Source organism: Phoca vitulina, unplaced genomic scaffold (assembly GCF_004348235.1).
Source record: "Phoca vitulina isolate PV1807 unplaced genomic scaffold, GSC_HSeal_1.0 scaffold10, whole genome shotgun sequence".
Taxonomy (NCBI): Eukaryota; Metazoa; Chordata; class Mammalia; order Carnivora; family Phocidae; genus Phoca; species Phoca vitulina.
This window is the reverse complement of record NW_022589713.1, coordinates 45,635,086-45,654,453: the sequence shown is the minus strand read 5'-3', so window position 1 is coordinate 45,654,453 and position 19,368 is coordinate 45,635,086. Positions and strand designations below refer to the sequence as shown.

Here is a 19,368-nt window from a genome sequence, read left to right as displayed (position 1 = left end):
GGCCTGGCTGGGGGAAGCCAACATGCACTCCTGCATGAGCCCCTTTGTTGACCCTGATGCCCTTCGTATGGACCAGGCTGGGTCCCAGCTGCCTGGGTGGTTGGGAGGCCACTCTTCGTACAAGTGTCCTTGGATGCCCAGAGCCATGGCTAGACACTGGCATTCTGATAGGATGACATTTTGAACGCTTGGAGCTTTGATATTTGCTGCTTGCCCCTAGCCTCTGGAGGAGCCTCTTGTCACTGCAGAGAGCTGCAGAGGGGCTGGGGTGACTAGAGAATGACCTGCGGGGGGGGGGGGGGGGGGTTCCCTCCTGACAGCCAGTCATTGTCCTTCTCCCTGGGTGTACCATGGCATATCAAGTTCTTCACTCACAATGGCCACTGTGGGCGTGGAGCGGAGGATGAGGGAGGCTTTGGGCTGTTAAGACTCAGGGCACTTGGCTCTCCCCCAGGGTCGGGGTGGGATCTTCTCTTCTGGCTGCTGGTGGGCTGGCTGGCTGTCCATCCGTGGGGGTGACTCTGACCCGTCCTTCCTCCTTCCTGGGGCGGGAATACCAGCTAGAGGGTATCAGATCCCTGGCCTGCAGTAGGCCCAAGAAGAGTGGCGAGGTCAGGTGGATGCTTGGTGCTGATTTCCTCTTGGGTGTCTGTGTGATTTTTGGTAGTGAGGTTGATCATGGGTGTCCTGTAAAGGGACCATGGTAGGGCACTCGCAGACAGAGTTCTGGAGAGCTCTTCAGCCCAGGAGTCAGTGGCAGGGGCCATAATCTGTTTCCTGGGAACCTCCTTTGGCATCTCCTTCCTCCTTCCCATTACAGGGCTTTGGGTGTCTTGGCAGTGGGGCAGATGGGAGGGCTGGGATGGGGTTGCTTGGGAGGGGTTGGTGAGAAAGGTGGATTTGGTGAATGCTTGAGGCCATATTTGAAGGAAAGAATATTTGAAGGGGGCAGTTGGGGGTCCAGGTGTTTGGCCACCTGGATGGCACTCATGCAGGGGGTGGAACAGGGCACAGGAATGGTGGGGAGTGCTCACAGGGGTCTTCAGGGGCCAAGCCCAGCTGGGAGGATTCTGTTAACTACCTCTAGGCACCAGCCAGCCCTCCTTCTGCTTGGGGCACATACTCCCTGTTGTGACTCTGGGAGCCTTACCCTGATCACGCTGGCCTGATTCTTAGACCTTCTCCTGCCCTGCTGAGCACCAGGTGTCGTTGCTGGGTGCTGGAAGGACACTGGACTGGAGGGTCCTTATTTCCTATTCAGTCTGGACGGGGATGGGGGACACACCAGCAGTGTGTCTCCCCAGGAGGAGGCAGACAGCGACAGCAGGAAGCTGCCTCAGAGTGTGCCCAGACATGGTCCCTGAGGTCTGCGGCCGGGTCACCTGAGATTCTGTGGGGTGGGGAGGGGGCTGGAGGTAGAGGGTGGTGGTGTTTAAAACTGTAGTAGATTCTGTCCCCGTTTAAATTGTCCAGTATGGGCTAGGCCCAGGAATGTGTATTTTTAGCAGCCCCCCCCCCCCCCCCCCAGTGATTCTCCTGTGCCCTGGGGTTTTGAGGGCTCCTCTATTTCTGCTGCTGCAAGGGCGCCGTCTCCACCCCCACCCAGGAGCTTTGGGCATCAGCGGAGCCCCTTTGTGTGCGTGTAGCCATCAGTCTGGCTGTTGGACACCCACCCACCACTCAGCCTCCCGCAAGGTGGCCGGGGACTCAGGGCAGGCGCTGGGGTTCGTGGAGCGCTCAGCCCTTCTCTCATCTCCTGGACACAGGTTCTGGGCGCGGGGAGGCCGAGACTCGGGAGTGCATTTACTACAACGCCAACTGGGAGCTGGAGCGCACCAACCAGAGCGGCCTGGAGCGCTGCGAGGGCGAGCAGGACAAGCGGCTGCACTGCTACGCCTCCTGGCGCAACAGCTCCGGCACCATCGAGCTCGTCAAGAAGGGCTGCTGGCTGGACGACTTCAACTGCTACGACAGGTGCGCTGGAGCCCGCCCTCCCCTCCCCCCAGCCCCGCAGCCCGCTGGAGCCCGTCCTGTCCTCCCCTCCCGGCACCACCCCTGCCTCAGTCCCGCCGGAGCCCGCCCTCCCCTCCTGTTCACCCCCACAGCCCCGCTGGAACCCGCCTGTGGGCCTCAGGATGTGAAAGCGAGCCTGGCATTTAAGGGTAGGGGGAGACCAGGGCCTCTCCAGACAGCTCGGTAGGGATGGTGCCAGGGTCCTAGCTTTCCTGCAGCTGTGTATACCTTGCCCCAGTCCAAAGGAGAGCTGTTTGTGTGGACCCTTGGCTATCCCTGCCTGACTTTGGGTCCCACTTTAGGGGAGGTGGGTTCACACTGTCTCCTGGTGGTTCCCCCTGAGCTTCTCTGTTGCTGGGGAGGAGTGGGCTGGGCAGGCCCCAGTGAGGCTTGTGTCCCTCAGCTGAAGGGTCCGTGGGAAACTGTGTTCCTCCAGGCAGGAGTGCGTGGCCACCGAGGAGAACCCCCAGGTGTACTTCTGCTGCTGTGAAGGCAACTTCTGCAACGAGCGCTTCACCCACTTGCCGGAGGCTGGGGGCCCGGAAGGTGAGGGCCCTGGCGGGGGCAGGCTGGGGCCTCTCCTTGGCCCTGGAGCGCTCCTCTCAGCTCCTGAGTTGGGTGGGCAGTGGCAGCAGGGCTCTCTGGTCTGGCTCCTGAGGTGTGTGGGTGGGCGGGCTGTGTGACACAGGGCTCCGTGTGTCCCCCAGTCACGTACGAGCCACCCCCGACAGCCCCCACCCTGCTCACGGTGCTGGCCTACTCGCTGCTGCCCATTGGGGGCCTCTCCCTCATCGTCCTGCTGGCCTTCTGGATGTACCGGCATCGCAAGCCTCCCTACGGCCATGTGGACATCCACGAGGTGAGACAGGGCTGGCAGAGGGCAGGGGTAGAGGTGGGGTGGCCCGGCCAGACCCTCTTAAGCCCTCCATCTCCCCCAGGACCCCGGACCTCCACCTCCGTCCCCTCTGGTGGGCCTGAAGCCTCTGCAGCTGCTGGAGATCAAGGCTCGGGGGCGCTTTGGCTGTGTCTGGAAGGCGCAGCTCATGAATGACTTTGTCGCTGTCAAGATCTTCCCGCTGCAGGTGAGTGAGTGAGGGGCCTCCAGGTCATCCACCGCTGCTGTCCAGCTTGAGCTGTCCCACCCCAGGGCATTCCAGGCCTAGGCAGGTAGGATGAGAGAGAGGCGGGCCCCACTGAAATTTTCTTGAAGGGCTGGGGTAGGGCTTTGCAAAACCTTGATCCACCCTGGTTTTCAAGGGTTTGTTTTTGATACCAGGTTCTGCTTAGAGGCCTTGGACACCAGGCCTGGCTCTGCATCTCATTTGGTGGGTGACACAGGGCCACTCACTCCCCTCCCTGGGCCTCAGTGGCCTTGTTTGTAAATCCGGTGCTAGCCCTGCGTGATCTCCGGGATCACTGTTGGCCTGTACTCCGGGGCCCAGCTCAGTCCTGGTCATCTGCCTGCCTCCCTTACGGAGCCGAGGCTGGCTGGGGGGGATGGGTGGGGGCGCGGCTGGCGTGGGGTGGCGCTTCCGCCTCAGGGTGGTGTGGTGGCAGTGGGGTTTAGCCTCATCCCTGCCTTAGGACAAGCAGTCATGGCAGAGTGAACGGGAGATCTTCAGCACCCCCGGCATGAAGCATGAGAACCTGCTGCAGTTCATTGCCGCTGAGAAGCGAGGCTCCAACCTTGAGGTGGAGCTCTGGCTCATTACGGCCTTCCATGACAAGGTAAGTCATGCTATGGACAGGGGCTCTTGAAATGAGGTGGCCTTCCACCGTAGGATGACCCTTCCTAAGTGTGGATGTGAGTGTCTACAAGAACTCCTGATTCTGGGATACATTCTTAAGTGCAGTGACTTCATGATTAACACCCTCTGACACCCCCCGCCCTGCAACTCCTCCTGGCCTCACATACCTTCCATGTCAGTCCCAGTCTCCCAGGAGGGGAGTCCGCCATTGGTCCACTGAGACAGTCCTCCCGGGGCCAGGCTGGGTCCTGTCCTGTCCTGTACCCAGAGCCTGTGCCCAAGTTTTGTGCTGTCTCCTGTAGGGCTCCCTCACGGATTACCTCAAGGGGAACATCATCACGTGGAATGAACTGTGTCACGTGGCAGAGACAATGTCAAGAGGCCTCTCGTACCTTCATGAGGATGTGCCCTGGTGCCGTGGCGAGGGCCACAAGCCGTCTATTGCCCACAGGTACCTGGCTTAGCAGTTGCCCTCCCTGCGCTTGGTGTGGAGCTGCAGAGAGGGTTGGAGGGTGAGAGCAGGACCTGGGGTGTGGGGGGGTGTCCTCCGTTTCATAAAGATGCTTAGCTGCTCTGTGGTGGGCCCACCTGGCCCTTCCCCTGCCTTCCACCTGTGTGTCCTGGGCCTGATGTGGCCTCCAAAGCTGGTTTTCTCATGCCCTCTGGTGGCCACACGAGGAAGTGCTGACTCCCATTACTTTGGAGGGTGGGTTCAGCAGTTCTCAAACTTTTTGGTTAGGATCTCTTTACATTCTTTTTTTGTTGTTTTCTTTTTAGAGAGAGAGAGTGCGTACCCGTGCTCAATGGTGGGGGGGACGGGCAGAGGGAGAGGGAGAGAGAGAATCTGAAGCTGGCTCCATGCCCAGCGTGGCTCCATCTCACCACCCTGAGATCATGCCCTACGCGAAAATCAAGTCAGATGCTTAATTGACTGAGCCACCCAGGCGCCCCAGGATCTCTTTACATTAAGAACTTCTGTGTACATGGGTTATATCTACTGATATATGCTGTGTCAGAGTACACACCTTCTGTTAGTGTCAGAATGATGACATCACATGTATATGTAGCCTCTGGAAAACTCTTCTCCTGAGAATGAATTTACAAAAAGACAAATAATGGATTCTGAATGAAAAAAATTCTGGTCTTGCAGTTCCCCTGAAACAGTGTCAGGGACTCTTTAGGGTTCTGGGGCTACCCCTTGAGACCACTATATTAACTGATCATCGTAGTCCGCACTAAATGCAGGCACTGCTCTGAACACTTAGAGACTCCAGGCCAGCTCAGTCTTGTCACCTGAAGGGAGAGGCCTGTGAGACACTCGTCATCGGTGAGGTAGGGGTGTTTTCCCAGCCCCGTCGTACAGAGCAAGGACCGGTAGTGCGGAGAAGTTGAGTAGGTTGTCATCAGACCTAGTCTAGTGTGCTTCTGTGCCTACGAGGGAGGGGAATGAGCCTTGGATTCTAGGATTCAAAGCTCAAGGGCCCCTCATGGTAAGAACATCAATGACATTTAAGGTTGACGGTGTGAAATTGCAATTTTTGTAGGTCAAAAATGTTGACTCTTCTATATAGTTCGATCTAATAGTAGTGCACAGTGAGTGTGCTGGGGTGGCCCTAAGCATGTGTGCTTACTACTCCCTGAGCTTCATCCTCACAACAAGACTGACACAGGCGCTGGGGAGACCGAGGACCACACGTACCCCTGCTAGCACGAGGTGGAGCTGAATGCACACACCAGCACCCTGCTCTACCCTGGCGTGAGCCCCTCGGGCCTGCACAGAGACCCGGGCAAGTTCATTCAACTTGTCACTCCCACCCTGGGCCATGTACCTTTTTCCCCAGAAGCCTTCATCCCAGGCCAGTAGGCCGGACCCTGCCCCCTCTGAGAATGCAGAGGCTGGCCTTTGATACTGTGGGGACTGGAATGCGGTCTGCCCAGCTATTGTGGGAGGTGTTGCTTTGACAGCTGTGGCAGAAGTGCATTGAGGGGTTCTCACGTCGAGGGGGGTGAGGGGTGGAAGGGTGTCCTAAAGCTGCCTGCCTGTGCAGCCTCCTAGAACTCCACCCTAGTACAGGCCCTGCTCCCCAGATAGGGTGGGATGGCCTGGTCTGGGGTCTGCTGGGGCCGGAAGGCACAGGCTCCGGTATCTTGGGGGTCAAGGTGGGAAGCCAGGAGCAAGGAGCACAGTATTCACCTTCATCTCAGTCCACCTGTCTCCCCAGGGACTTCAAAAGCAAGAATGTATTGCTCAAGAGTGACCTCACAGCTGTGCTTGCTGACTTTGGTCTGGCTGTTCGGTTTGAGCCAGGGAAACCTCCGGGGGACACTCATGGGCAGGTAAGGAGCCTCAGGGGTACAGGAGGGGGGCTGGCACAGGGGTGGGCACTGCCCTTCTGGTGCCCGGCTGGCAGGACACAGGGGGCAAGGGTCAGTGTGAGCTCAGAGCTGTCCGGAAACTCCAGGAGCAACACTCGTCTTCCCAGTGGGGCACCCAAGCCTGGAGGGCAGCATGATCTCGAAGGCCAGTTAGTCAGACCCAGCTTCCCCGCTGGGGTTGGTGCTCATCCTTATAGCCTCAGTCTCTCTTTTTCCCTTTCAGCAGAATTGTTAAGCAACGTAAAATAGAAGGAACTGTGCTAAGAATCCAAACCAAAAACCTAGAAAACATACCTAAAAGTTAAGCCTGAGGAAATCCTCTTAGAACAATTGCTGTCAGTATTTTTAGGTATTCTTCAGCCCCTCTGTTTTTGATCTTAGTCTCAGGAAAACAGCCACACCATGTGGGTGGCCCCTCGTGCTGCTGAGGTTGAGTAAAGAGGCAGCCGTTCCGTGTTAGAGTACTGTTGTCTCGACTGCGTGATATTTACAGTTATCCTTGAGGTGTCATACATATACCATGATCTCTCGTGAGCTCCCCACGAACGTGGTGAATCAAGGGTTGTCCCTGGCAGTGTCCTCTATGCCACCATCCTGGCCCTGTCTGGTGCCCTCGGGTGGTGGCTCTTGTGTGCCGCGGTGAGTCACTTTGTGCGTGGCTGTTGATGGGACCCCCTCCCCTGTCCTCGTGTAGGTGGGTACGCGGCGGTACATGGCCCCTGAGGTGCTTGAGGGAGCCATCAACTTCCAGAGAGATGCCTTCCTGCGCATCGACATGTACGCCATGGGGCTGGTGCTGTGGGAGCTCGTGTCCCGCTGCAAGGCTGCGGATGGTGAGTGGGGCTGGGGCCCCGAGCGTCTAGGGGGTGGGGTGAGGAGCCATGAGCCCTTGGGGTGACCCCGCTGGGCTCTCCGTCACCCCCAGGCCCTGTGGATGAGTACATGCTGCCCTTTGAGGAAGAGATCGGCCAGCACCCGTCACTGGAAGAGCTACAAGAGGTGGTTGTGCACAAGAAGATGCGGCCCGCCATTAAGGATCACTGGCTGAAGCACCCGGTGAGGGGCCTGGGTGGCAGGGGACTGTGTAGGGCAGCAGAGAGACGGAGAGAGAGGACACCTCAGGCAGCAGGACCGTCCCCTCCTCCCCTGTGGGGCCAGAGGCCACTTAGTGCACTGTCTCCCTTCCACTAGGAAAGTGTCTGGGGAGGTTCCAGGCTCGGCAGGGAGGCGGCTCCAGGAGGTTTCCCTGGCTCAAACTGAACAGCCAGACCAAAGTCAGCCAGCACAGCTGTGAGGTCACTCTTGGGGCCTGACAGTCCGTTTCATCGGCGTCCGTGTGGCCTCCATGTGGACCATTTGTGGAGGGGAGCCACTGGCCCTGGGCCTGGCACGTCTGGGTTTGAATCCTGGATCTGCCCATCGGTAGCTGTGTGGCTTCTGGCAAATTGCTTTATTTCTCTGAGCCTTTGTCTCCTCAGGGTAGTAATAGATTTATTTATTTATTTATTTATTTAAAAGATTTTATTTGTTTATTTGAGAGAGACACAGCGAGAGAGGGAACACAAGCAGGGGGAATGGCAGAGGGAGAAGCAGGCTTCCCGTGGAGCAGGGAGCCCGATGCGGGGCTTGATCCCAGGATCCTGGGATCATGACCTGAGCCGAAGGCAGACGCTTAACCCACTGAGCCACCCTGGCGCCCCAGGGTAGTAATAGATTTAACTAGTTATTGTAAATTGCTTGGCAGGACACTTATCACGTAAGTGCTTAATATGGATTAGCTCTGATTAAATATTCTCTGTTCTCTGCCTTTATTATCTTTCTGGGCCTGGACCGAGCCACGTGGCATCTTGTCTCCTCCAAGCTGGGGATATTGTACCAAAGACCCCTGCCATCAAAACTGTTTCCTGTCTTGGAAGGACACTTGCCTTCAGCTCCATTGAGCCCCTCCCCCTGCGCACCTCCCGGTCCTTTCAGAAACAGGACAGCCTTGAGGTCACTGGAGGCTAGCAGTCTACCGTACATAGCATCAGGGGCCAAGTTCAGTTGCAGTGCTGCTCCCTGGAACCTGGGGCTGCAGATGGAGAAAACTGAGACATGGGGACATAGAGGCTGCGCCGGAGTCTGTACCTCCGCCTCAGACTTTCTCAGTCTTCCAGGGCAGACGTGCTGGGGTGGCCCGGCCAGTTCCCTGATGAGGAGCCCACGGTGCAGACAGATCTTGGGGTGGTCTCCAGCAGGCCGGAGAGCCCCTGGATGTGGGCATTTGCCTTTCCCGGCTCCACTGTGTGTGTGCCAGCAGAGGGTGTCACGCCACGTGCCCCGGACTCTCGGGAGGGGCCCCAGGGCTGGTGGGGAGTAGGGTGGGATGAAGCCCTCCTCCGGTCCCCACTGTAACTGAGGCTGCACTGTGGGCCCCTACATGATTTGGGATTCACGTAAGATTTTGTTTGAGTATCACTGCCCCAAGGCAAGCAGCTGGGTCTGCCCCAGGAGGGGCCCAACCCCGTCCCTTCCTATGTTGAGGCTGTGGAGGGAGTCCAGTGGGCTCAGGATGGTAGCTGCTGGGAGGGAAGGCATCCTGATTTCTGCAGTGTCCCCTGGGCCCCTGCTAGTTGACCTGCTGCTGGGGGTGGGACCAGTGGGCTCCCTGCCTGATCCTCAGGAACATCCTCAAGTTTGCCTGTCCCCCATGCTTGTCTTCGCTGAGGGGCACTGACAAGGCTGTCCTTTCCCTCTCTTCACCGACGTGCAGGGCCTGGCCCAGCTCTGCGTGACCATCGAGGAGTGCTGGGACCATGATGCAGAGGCTCGCCTGTCTGCGGGCTGCGTGGAGGAGCGGGTGTCCCTAATCCGGAGGTCAGTCAACGGCACTACCTCGGACTGTCTTGTCTCCCTGGTGACCTCTGTCACCAATGTGGACCTGCCCCCTAAGGAGTCGAGCATCTAAGCCCAGGAACGAGTGGATCTGAAGAGGAAAGGAAAAAAAGTTGTGTTTTGTTTTGGAAATCCCATAACACCAACAAACACATAAAATGCAGCTGCTATTTTACCTTGACTTTTTATTATTATTATAATTATTATAATTATTATTATTAATATTATTTTTTGGATTGGATCAGTTTTTACCAGCACATTGCTCTACTGTATCGCAAACAGCGGACACGTCAGCAGGCGTTGAGGTGCTGAGCTGTGAATGCAGAACCAGCGCCATGCTGAAGAGCCTCAGCCACCTCCTGTCCTTTGGGGTTCATTTTTCCCGCTTTCTCTTTGTTTGTTGTCTCAGAATCTGTGACACAAAGAAACCCATCTCCTGTCTTAGGAAACTTAATGCTGCAAACTCTACCTAGAGGAACCTTTGAAGACTGTTACATAAGAACACACCTTCCTCAGAGGAGGAATTTCCCCCTGCCCTCGTCCCCCTCTTCCCCCCCCCCACCTTTATTGTTTTTCTCCCTTTTTAGACAATGAGTTTAAGAAACAGCAGATATGTCTTTCACGGATTAACGGGTGTTGTCCTGACCGAGGAAAAACGGGGATGAGAATGAGGATGGTTTGGACCGGAGTTGGAAGGGGAGGACAGAACTGGGGGGGTTTGGAACAGAGCTACACTGGACTCGGGCACATTCGGAGCAACATCCTTTGCTAGGAGGCTACTTCTCAGGTAACCAGGATTCGAGGGGAAGGACCGTGTGGAGGCCAAACATTAACGGCCAGAGCGGGGTTTGGAGAAAGTCTGAAAGCAGGTGTGGCTCTGACCCATCTGTTGGCCCTGACCAGTTTTTTCCCACTGACTTGGGCTTGGGCATTGGACAAAACGTTTTCTCTGCCCTCATTTTAAGGTTAGGTAGGGGTAGAAATCATCATGTTTTAGTGACTGTATTCCTCATAAGACAATGGTGTAAATATCTTAACGGAGGAGAAAGTTAAAACACATTGCTTCCTCCTGGTGCAGTTCAGGGAAATGCCCACGGGGTGCCCTGCACAGCCAGGGCAAGAGGATTCCCTGGGTGGGCTGCCACGGCCTGCCTCTGAAGACCCGAGTCCTGCAGGGCTGGCTCGGCCTTGTGTGGTGACATCGCTGTCCCTTTATGTGGCTCGTGCACACGGCTTTCTCCAGACCCCTCAAAGAGGTGCATATTCTAAAAACCGTTTCTCTATTATGCCATAACCTTGCTCTAGTCAGTGAATGTTCCTAATGCTGCTGTTTCAACATTTGACTTTTTTTAATTTATGAAACATGCAAATTTTTTTAAAAACGAAAACACACATCCACATATACACACATGCTTTGCAATGTGGCTTCCGAGGTTTAAATTTTGAAAAGTAAAAGAAAACTTCACGACCACAGACCACCTCAAACCAGAAATACCTCAGAATTTTCTACTTGTGTAAGTTTTATTATATATTTTATTAGTTGTGTTGTCTCGTAGTAAGTATATTTTAATGTAAGTTGGCTTTTATGACAAGAAAATTTAAAAGAGAGAAAAAGAAAAAAAGTTTGAGTCTTTTAGGGAGTGCTACCATTTTTGTTTGATAACGCCCCCTTGTAAATAACTGTCAACTGTAGATTGGCTGTCTGCGCCGTCTGGGCATTCATCACTCTTGTTTGTGAAGGCGTTTCCCTCTGGTTTCTCGAGACTTTTATTTAAAAACTGGATCTCTTTCATCTTGAGGGTAGGTGAGTTGGTGAGCGATGGGGAGAGGTTGACCTGGGTGAGAACGGGAGAGGGGCGCCTCCTCTTGACATACGTGGAGGTTCAGATCTTTCCCTCAACCTGACTGGTCAGTGTTCAGAATGAGAGGTAACCCCACTTTAACTTGGTCAGACTGTGGCCCTTACACGTGCTTGAGGTCATTTCCCTCGAGCCGCGGCGATCGTGGAGGAGGCCGGTAGCGGCTGTGTGAGTCCGCCCGGTGACTCGGGGCAGTCTGGGATGGAGGGGCAGACGGGCGTGTCCGGAGCGGCGCGCTCGCCCCGGGCCCTGGAGTCCGTCTGAGCGCGCACGGTCCGCGCTCCGCGCTCGCGCGCCCCTCGCGTCTGGGGCCTGCCGCTTGGCTGTGTCCCTTTCTCTCCGTGCTTGGGCACAGGGCGCTGTGGGAGGTGAGTGTGTGCCCCTCGCAGAGCTCAGTTTTTGCTTCATGGGTCAAGCTGTGAGCTGGCCAAGGTGGTTACAGGGACAGGGTTTTTTTGTTGTTGTTTTTGGGGGTAAGCAGTGTTGTCTTTTTTTTTTAACTATTTCGTGCTGTGGTATTTTTCTTCCCTCAGAATAATTTTTAACAGCAAAACAGGCCTTACAGCAGTTGCTTTTCTTTTCCACTTCTTTCTTTAAAAAGCTTTAAAATATTTATTGAAAAGTGCCATATCTAATTTCTTTAGCTTTCACCTCAGGCAGTGCATCTCTACTTTTCGGGCGTCTGCTTTGCACCCTCAGCAACAAATAAACCGCTAACACATGCAGCTGATTCGCCACAAGAATGATCAGATCCCTTATCCTACCCAGTGTGGAACACTAAACCCTGCCTCTCCATTTGGTTTTAGATTTCCTGTGGGTGATTTTTCTTTCGGCTTGATTCTTGTCAGAACACGTCTTTGGCCTGGCTGTGGAGGGTTGAGCTGTGGCCTTGGTGTGGGACCTGCTGGTCAGCTCGCAGTACCGACAGGGTGGGCCTTCCCGTTGGCCTACATGCCTTTTATCTGGGTGGGTTCCCTCTTTGCTGACCCTGAGCTCCGCTGCCATCGGGTCGTGGCGCCAGAATGAAGTGTCTGGGGATGGTTCCTGTGTGGTGTGGCGGGGGAGAGGGGAGTCTGGGAGCGCCAGTTCTTTGGGCTTCAGGCTGCCTTTCCCTCATGCTGTGGTGTAAAAGGCACCCATCAGGTGGTATCCCTGACTGCTGCTGATGGCAGAAGAGGGTGGGTGATCCTTTTCCAGGGCACGCCCCTGGGGGCCTGGGCGGGTCTTTTGCCTCAGATAAAGTGTCTGTGCTGTCATGTACTCTTTGGGGAGCAAACCATTTAGAGCTCTGGTTTATGTTTATTGGGTTATAGGGCCTCTGCCTGTGTTCTTTTCCACAAAGATTTCATGCAGTGTCTACTTCTGGAGGGCTCAGAGAACTACCCCCCCCTCCCCCAAGCACCTGTGGAAGGCTGGTAGGAGTCTGGCATCATTTTGCCTGCCTGTGGGAGAGGCTGCCCCACCTAGGGTGAGAGGGTGGCCAAGTCAGGGGAGGGAAGGAGCCAAGGATCCTTGCTCCTTCGTTTCTAGTGTTCTTCCTTCCACACAGGTTCCTGGCTGTGGGGTGGAGCTTTGGGAGAGAATGTGTTCCGTTTGAAAACGTCCGTGATCACTGGGAAGATATCCCAAGCCAGACAAATACAGGAATGAACGAGGAGGAGGAAATGAGTGGGGACAGAGGCCACTGTGTCACACTGTCCTGCAAAGAATTCTTAATGATGGGCCAGGGGAGGCCCTGGACATAGTCCTTAGGGGCTGGCATCAGCCAGGTTTTCTCCTGGGACCATTGGTCCCTCCCAGGAGTCCTTTGAGTGAGTTACTCAGGGTGAGGGCTGTAGGTGGAGTGTTCTTAGGAGGAAGGGAGACCTGGTTGTGAAGGGCAGTGGTGAGTATCATTGGCTCCTCATCGGCCTTCACTGTTGAACATGGCTGGCTTATCCTTCATTGTTCAGCAGGGCTGTGTAGGTGTAGGTGCCCGGAGGGATCAGTGCTGCCTGGGGAGGGATTCCCCATGTGTGCCAGCATCTTCTGACTCAGAATTCCTCCTGTCTGGACTTGGGTATGTGTGCAGAACAAGAGAGATCTTGTTCAGCTTTGAACATCTTCAAGTGGCTTGAGCCCCCCACTCAGATATTCTCAGCCCAGATCAGAATCTCTCCTCTCTAGGCCACTGAGCTAGTTCTTCACTGCCCCTAGGGGCCAGGCCAGTCTTCTTGTCATGGTTTGTCATGTCATGCTTTAGAAAGCAAAGCAGGTGACCCAGCACTTTTCTGCTGTCACCTCTCTCTCCAGTTGCCATGTTCTTGCTCCCTGCTACCCTGACGCACTGAGTGCTTGAGCTATGTGTGTGGTGTTTCTTTGGTGGCAAGCCCAGCTGCCCATGTGTGTGTATGTCTGCTGTGTGTGGCTCAGAAAGCCTGTCACGTGGCCCGATGCTCTGAGCCATGAGGGTAGGGAGGCGGCTATTCTACCTGGAGTGGGAGGACTGGGTGGCCCTCTTGCAAATGGAATTTTGCCTTTTTTAGGATGCAATGTAAAGTTCCCAGCACATACTGGTAATACAAGGATTTGGTGGTTTTTAGCAATACAGTAAGCATATGTATGTAAGTGTTTAGAATTGGTACTAGAAGTCGAACAGCCAAGTGTTATTCCTGAGAACTTGGCTTACTAGATGAGTATCTGAATTGGAAAGCATTTCCTTGTAGCTAACTCAGTTTGTCAGTCCCAGCTATTTCAGTAGCCTATTGGATTCTTAATGGCTCATCTTTGGAGAGATAGCGAGGCTTGGTTCACATTTCAGGGGCTCTCTAGACCACACCTTTCTAAGAAGCACAGTGAATTGACTCATCTACCCTCCCCACCTCCCATCCAGGGTGAGCAGCCAGAAAGGAGAGAGGGCAAGGTAGCTTTTTCTCCTCATTTGGGTGCCATGAATTCCTTAGTTAATGGCTGTTTATAAAAGCTGAACTAATTAGTCAGTAGTTAATAGGTGTTCAACCTAGTAATGACGAGTTTAAGTCTTGATTAACAGTAATGTTTTAGGTAAAGAAACAGGCCCAGTAATTCAGTTGATGACCTGTTTATCTTCTCAGTCTAGATTTAATGAATTCAGGGTTATATGCATAGTTATTTAAGTAAGATTCCTGGTAGTTGATTTGTAACCAGCAATCCACCTATGAATGTATCCCAAACCTTTAGAAGGCTTGGAAAAGTTTTTTAAAATAATTTAGTTTTGTAGCAAAAAGAAATTGAGGTTTAAAATGCCCCCTTTGGAAATTAATTCAGTTGACTCAGCTACGTTTTAAAAACAGTGGGTCCAAGAGACCCATAAACTCATCAAATAAAAGTCCAAATTATCTAGAGGGATATTTTGAATATTTCTATTTTATACTCATTTGGGGTCCATTGTAAACTTTGAGTTTGGACAAGATTTTGAATTTAAACAATTTGTCACTAATTAAATTTTACCAAGCTTTTACATTTTTGTGACTGTATCTTCCAGGTGTGAATGAAGCAGGACTTTTGATTGTGGTACTCCATGTATCCCTGTAGTGCCAAAACCAGTGATACTTTATTTGCTCCTATGGCAGCTTGTAGAGATAATACAAATGGTTTTCCCTCATGAATTAAAATGCATAGTCTCTAAATACCAGTGTGTGGTGATGGGCCCTGTGCTGCCCTTTCTCTCCGGGAGTATCTTTGGGCTGTCTGGGGCCTATGCAGTTCTGAGAACCACTGCATGCCAACCACAGGACCCTAGAGAAGTATACGCTCGGGCACATGTGTGTATACAATGGATTATTCAAACGTGGGCTCTCTGGACATCTGTGGGAAAGTGTTACATTTATTTGCAAAGTTTACATTTTTGAGCTCACAGTTATGAAAAGTATGACCCATTATTAGTGAATGCTTTTTAGGCAGGTGAGGATGGGTTTGTTTTGTTTTGTTTTTTTAACAAATGGATGCATTCTGTCTTGAGTCCTGGGGATTTCTGCTGTTGGTTGGGCATGGGATCATTCTGTTTCTCCCAATCACGTTTGCATCGGAATGTTGTTAGGTAGCATTGTAAATAAAAGAATAGGTTCTATAATAGAGATATGACACTTGAAATTTTACTTTAAAAAATCTATAGCTCTACATATATATTTAGTTATATCACCTGACAGATTCTTCTGCACAGTGTGGAGATTGTTTTATACCACAGATTATTTTTATAAAGTCTAGTGAGTTTGAATGAGAATGATTTTGTAATCAGAGTAATGAGCTTTACCTTTCAGGATAAACGTACACTGGAGTGTGAGTGGTGTGGAGCTCTTACCTAGTGCTCATATGGATTCTCTCGATACACTGGCAGATTGGAGGCCCTTTATGGGTCTCATTTGGCCAAAACTCCACTTGTGGCTGTGTGGGACAGTGATGCTCCGGCTCAGCTCCCTGCAGATTGGGAGGCGAGGGGCTGGGGAGCGGCAAGAAGAGCCTGCGGTGTGTTTTACATTTGTGCTTCCTCCTGAGATTTCTTCTGAACAAAGGGTTCTGAAGTTAGAAATGAGTTTGTGAGTTCCTGCCACAGGGTGTAGTCGTATGAGGGTGTTTTGAGGAACAGAACTCATATGGGAGTGCATATTGGGGTGGGTTGGGACGATTAAGATTCAGGCTATAAACATTTGAAATGAGAGTTTGGTGATTTGAGGAATCCACAAAACTGAATTATCTAGGACCAAATTTTCCAGTTTTCAGGACAGAAAGGAGGGTGGTGTGTGGACACAGCGATCAAGTGAAATGGTGAGCTGCCGGGCACATTGTGTCTTCTCTGGTCGGGGCCTCTTGGATGTGAGAGTGCTTGGGGCAGCTCCCTGCTTTGATCTAGCGAGTCACAACCGGGAGCCCTCTGAGGAAGCTCAGAGCCCCATACCAGAGGGCATCTTCCAGCTGTCACATGGCCCTTCCTGCCCTTCCTGCTCTTCCTGCAAAGGTCAGCATGACTGCCAGGGGATGGGAGGCAGTATTCATGTTAGCCTTTTTATTTTGGGGTAGAGAGTGGATGGTTACTTGGGTGAGCCTTTTGGATGGGGATACAGGGAAGGTGAATAATGAAGCTCATTCTTTGTATCGTCATTGTAAGTCCTGAGGCCCAGCTGAAGGCCTGTCCCCCGGACCCAGGCTGTGGCGCTCAGAAGTACACTGGTTGGGACGGTTTTGTCAGGAGAATCCCTGATGTATCATTTTATACCAGCTGTGCTTTTTATTCGGTCTGGTTCGGAATGAAGTTTTATACTTTACCCCTTTTATGCTTGGAGTAAATTTAGTTTCAGTAGGTCCAGTAGCAGTCCGGGAACTAACCTGTCGTTCCTTTCCCTGCTCCCCGTGAAAGAACGTTTCTCTGCTCTCCAGCCACGTGTCTTGGAATGTAATTCTGTTGTGCCTTTGTTTTTGTCACTTGCCTCCCCCCAAAAGCAACTGCTGTAAGCTTTTTTCTACTTGTCTTTTCTAGCCCGAGACCCCACCTTTTTCCTTTTTCCCAGCTGTAATTTCTGGATGCAGTTCTGTGCTCCAGGTATTTGAAGAACCAGTTACCTCAGACCTCATGTTGAACCGTGTCACCATCTGGGTCCTCTCGATACTGCAGGCTTGTAACATACACACGCAGGAACCCTGCCAAGTATGGGCACTTACTTGTTTTAAAGTTAAACTCTTCCCAAGGACTGAGAAAGGGGCTTCTGGCAAGCTCTTCACTGCACTGTGGTGGGATGGGTCTAGAGTGTCATCTGAACGGTGCTTCCTGGGTTCCTCTTTGAATTCTGCCATTTTCAGTATTTTTGTGTCTGAATAGGCAAAGTGATTCAATTGGCTGGTCTTGCACACAAATTAGTTCCAAAGATGAGCTCTTTGTAACACATTTCCAGTCATTAAAACTCAAACGTAGAACATTCCTTTAAATGGCAGGATTAAAAAACCCACCATCCACCACTGTGCATTTTGGGAAGATGTCTGTAGCATATGTTGCTGTGAAATTAGGCCTTGCGGGATATGGCTGTTTGTCATTTTGATGTATTTTAAATAAATATATATATATATTTTTAAAGAGCCTTTTTTACCAGTTCAAAAAGTTTAATTAACCAGCAGTCACCACATTTGAATTTTTGTCTCTGGGGCATAGATGGCAGACCAAGATTAAAAGTGGTAACTCAGCCATATGAGCATGGGCTGCCTGCCTGGGCTGTCCTGCTGACTGTGGGATGCCAAGGTCAGTGTGTTCCCAGTGGGTTCTGATCAGCCCTCGAAGTGTTTGCTCTCTGCCCTGTTCAGTGGACTGTTGACTTCAGTCCCTGCAAGTGCTTTAGCCCAAGTGGGGTTTTCTCAGAGCACTGCCACAAGCTAAGTGTATGTTTAGCCAAATAATTTCTCCATTAAGGGAAAAAATGCGCTCATTCAGATGTTACCAGCAACGACAGAGATGAGAGTAGGAAAGATTAGGCAACATCGGGGTTTTGATTTGGAAAGTGTTCAAGTCACTGTCAAAGGCCATCTGAGAGCCAGTGATCATATAGAGATTCTTAGGAGACCTCATCTGGAAGTGTTAAGACCTCCTGTGAGTTGGAGGGATTGTTAAAATGCCAGCAGCTTCCCCCCCCCCCATTTTTTTCTAGAATTCTGTAAAAATGCAAAGAAAATTGAGTGGTACTTAAGAATTGAGGGTGAGGGTTACCGCAGAATAGAAGCATACTTCTAGATTTCAGTTCCATGCCACAAATCCACACAATGCCATTTTTCAACTGTACAAAAGAATCTGCTTACGAATTTGACATGATCGTGGTAGCATCAAAAGGCCGAATTTTTCACCTGTTAATATTTTTCCACATTTGTCCTTGAATCTGAGTAACTTTACAGTACTGTAAATTTAACTTACATTGAGTTTGATGTCAATTCTTGTAAAAAGAGCTTCTGCATGTAACACACACACAGTTAAAGAACACAGCAGAATACATAATTTGCAGGACCAATTTTGGAACCAACAGAAAATGTCACCTCTCATTTGCCATCTTTATGTATCAGTTTTACCAGCTACTTCTAAATTTGTACATTATGTATAAGGAAAAGAAGGAAACCCCCTAAGGCTTGTCTAACTTAGTGGAGAATGTGTGTGTCGGGTTTAGGATGGATAGCGAAGTCTTACTGAGCTGTGTTATCTAACTTGTATATAACCATTGTAATTAAAAGTCTGGATTCACCTGTTTCTTGCGGTTTAAAACAATGAGTAATTACAAACTCTGGAAATGTGACTAGTATATGACTTAAGGTGTAGAAGTGAGGAAGCTCTTCAAGTGCTAAAAATAAAGACTTCTAGTTTTTGGCTCAAATTCAGTAAGTACTGTTTGTATACCAGGATATGTGAGATGTAAATGTAATAAGTCACTTTTCACCCTTGTAGCTATAAAATAAAAATTTTGTAGAACAGAAATAGCTTGTACTACTGAATTAACAAAAGTTATACTAAAGTATCATGTTTAAAAAGAAATATATATATATACAAACACACACACACACACACACACACATATACAGAGTTAAGCTTGTTGCTGTTACCCTGTCTGGATTTGAAAAGTGTGCTGATTTATATATGTGTGTGTATATATAATATATACACACACACACACATATATATTATATACACGCACACATCTAAAATGGCCTAAAGCAGACATCCATGTAATTACAGTTGCAAAATGAAGACATTTTGGAAAGAACATTGTATCATAGTTCATTCATTTGCAGTGGATCTTTGTTCCTTTTTACTGTGGTAATTTTAGAAATGAGTGTCAAGTTTGAAATTAGATCTGCTAAGTTGGGGTTTTGCTGCTTGAACTCTGCACTGGGTCCTCAAATAAACCGATGTGAATGTAGTTTTTTCCCCCTGTGTGAAGAAGCAGCCACACCCCAACAGAATAGGAGGAAAAATCTAGAGCTATTTCAAGTTTTATCTTTTTGTATATGAAAATAAAATAATAATAATAAAACTACCCTGTTGTCTCTCTTAATCACATGGCAGGGGATTGAGGTTTCTTTTCATGGGAATTAGAAATCAGTACACTGGTGTTCTTGCACTTACAGGGCTGACTCGAACACCCCTGTAAGTTCCTGCTTGGTACACATGCAGTTGTTAATGGTTGAGTGCCTAGTCTGCCATGGTCCTGAGGTACTGGAGCTCAGCACAGGTCTTCATTTCTGCCGTTCAGAAGCTCAGGGCCTAGTTGGAGACACTGGGTTTCTCCTAAATGGACTGTCCAGGAACTTGGGGTAAATTCCTGCAGAGTAGGGGTATATTTTCCAAGTCTCCAAGATCCCTGTACCTCCCTCCCCCACCCCCAGTCCTATACTTTGCAGACAACCCTCAGCAATATTTTTGTAAGTGAAGCAGAGAAGCCTGGAAAATAAGTTTTATTCAGGACTACTGCAGAATACAGGCTCTGCCATTTCTAAGCATGGCTGAGTATCAGGGT

The 19,368-nt window shown here is 51.0% G+C and overlaps 1 protein-coding gene across 2 annotated transcripts in view; it reads left to right on the top strand.

The window, feature by feature from the left end:
* ACVR2B (activin A receptor type 2B) overlaps positions 1 to 18,828 on the top strand; it is a 108,789-nt gene extending 89,961 nt beyond the window's left edge. For both annotated transcript variants that reach the window (XM_032408978.1, XM_032408981.1), the window contains 10 exons: positions 1,767 to 1,974; positions 2,450 to 2,559; positions 2,721 to 2,872; positions 2,952 to 3,095; positions 3,598 to 3,741; positions 4,064 to 4,212; positions 5,984 to 6,098; positions 6,832 to 6,970; positions 7,063 to 7,193; positions 8,890 to 18,828. In XM_032408978.1, the coding sequence (XP_032264869.1) occupies positions 1,767 to 1,974; positions 2,450 to 2,559; positions 2,721 to 2,872; positions 2,952 to 3,095; positions 3,598 to 3,741; positions 4,064 to 4,212; positions 5,984 to 6,098; positions 6,832 to 6,970; positions 7,063 to 7,193; positions 8,890 to 9,084 (1,487 nt within the window). In that variant the 3' untranslated portion in view covers positions 9,085 to 18,828. The remainder of the gene's footprint in view (positions 1 to 1,766; positions 1,975 to 2,449; positions 2,560 to 2,720; positions 2,873 to 2,951; positions 3,096 to 3,597; positions 3,742 to 4,063; positions 4,213 to 5,983; positions 6,099 to 6,831; positions 6,971 to 7,062; positions 7,194 to 8,889) is intronic.
* Positions 18,829 to 19,368: the final 540 nt, after the last annotated feature.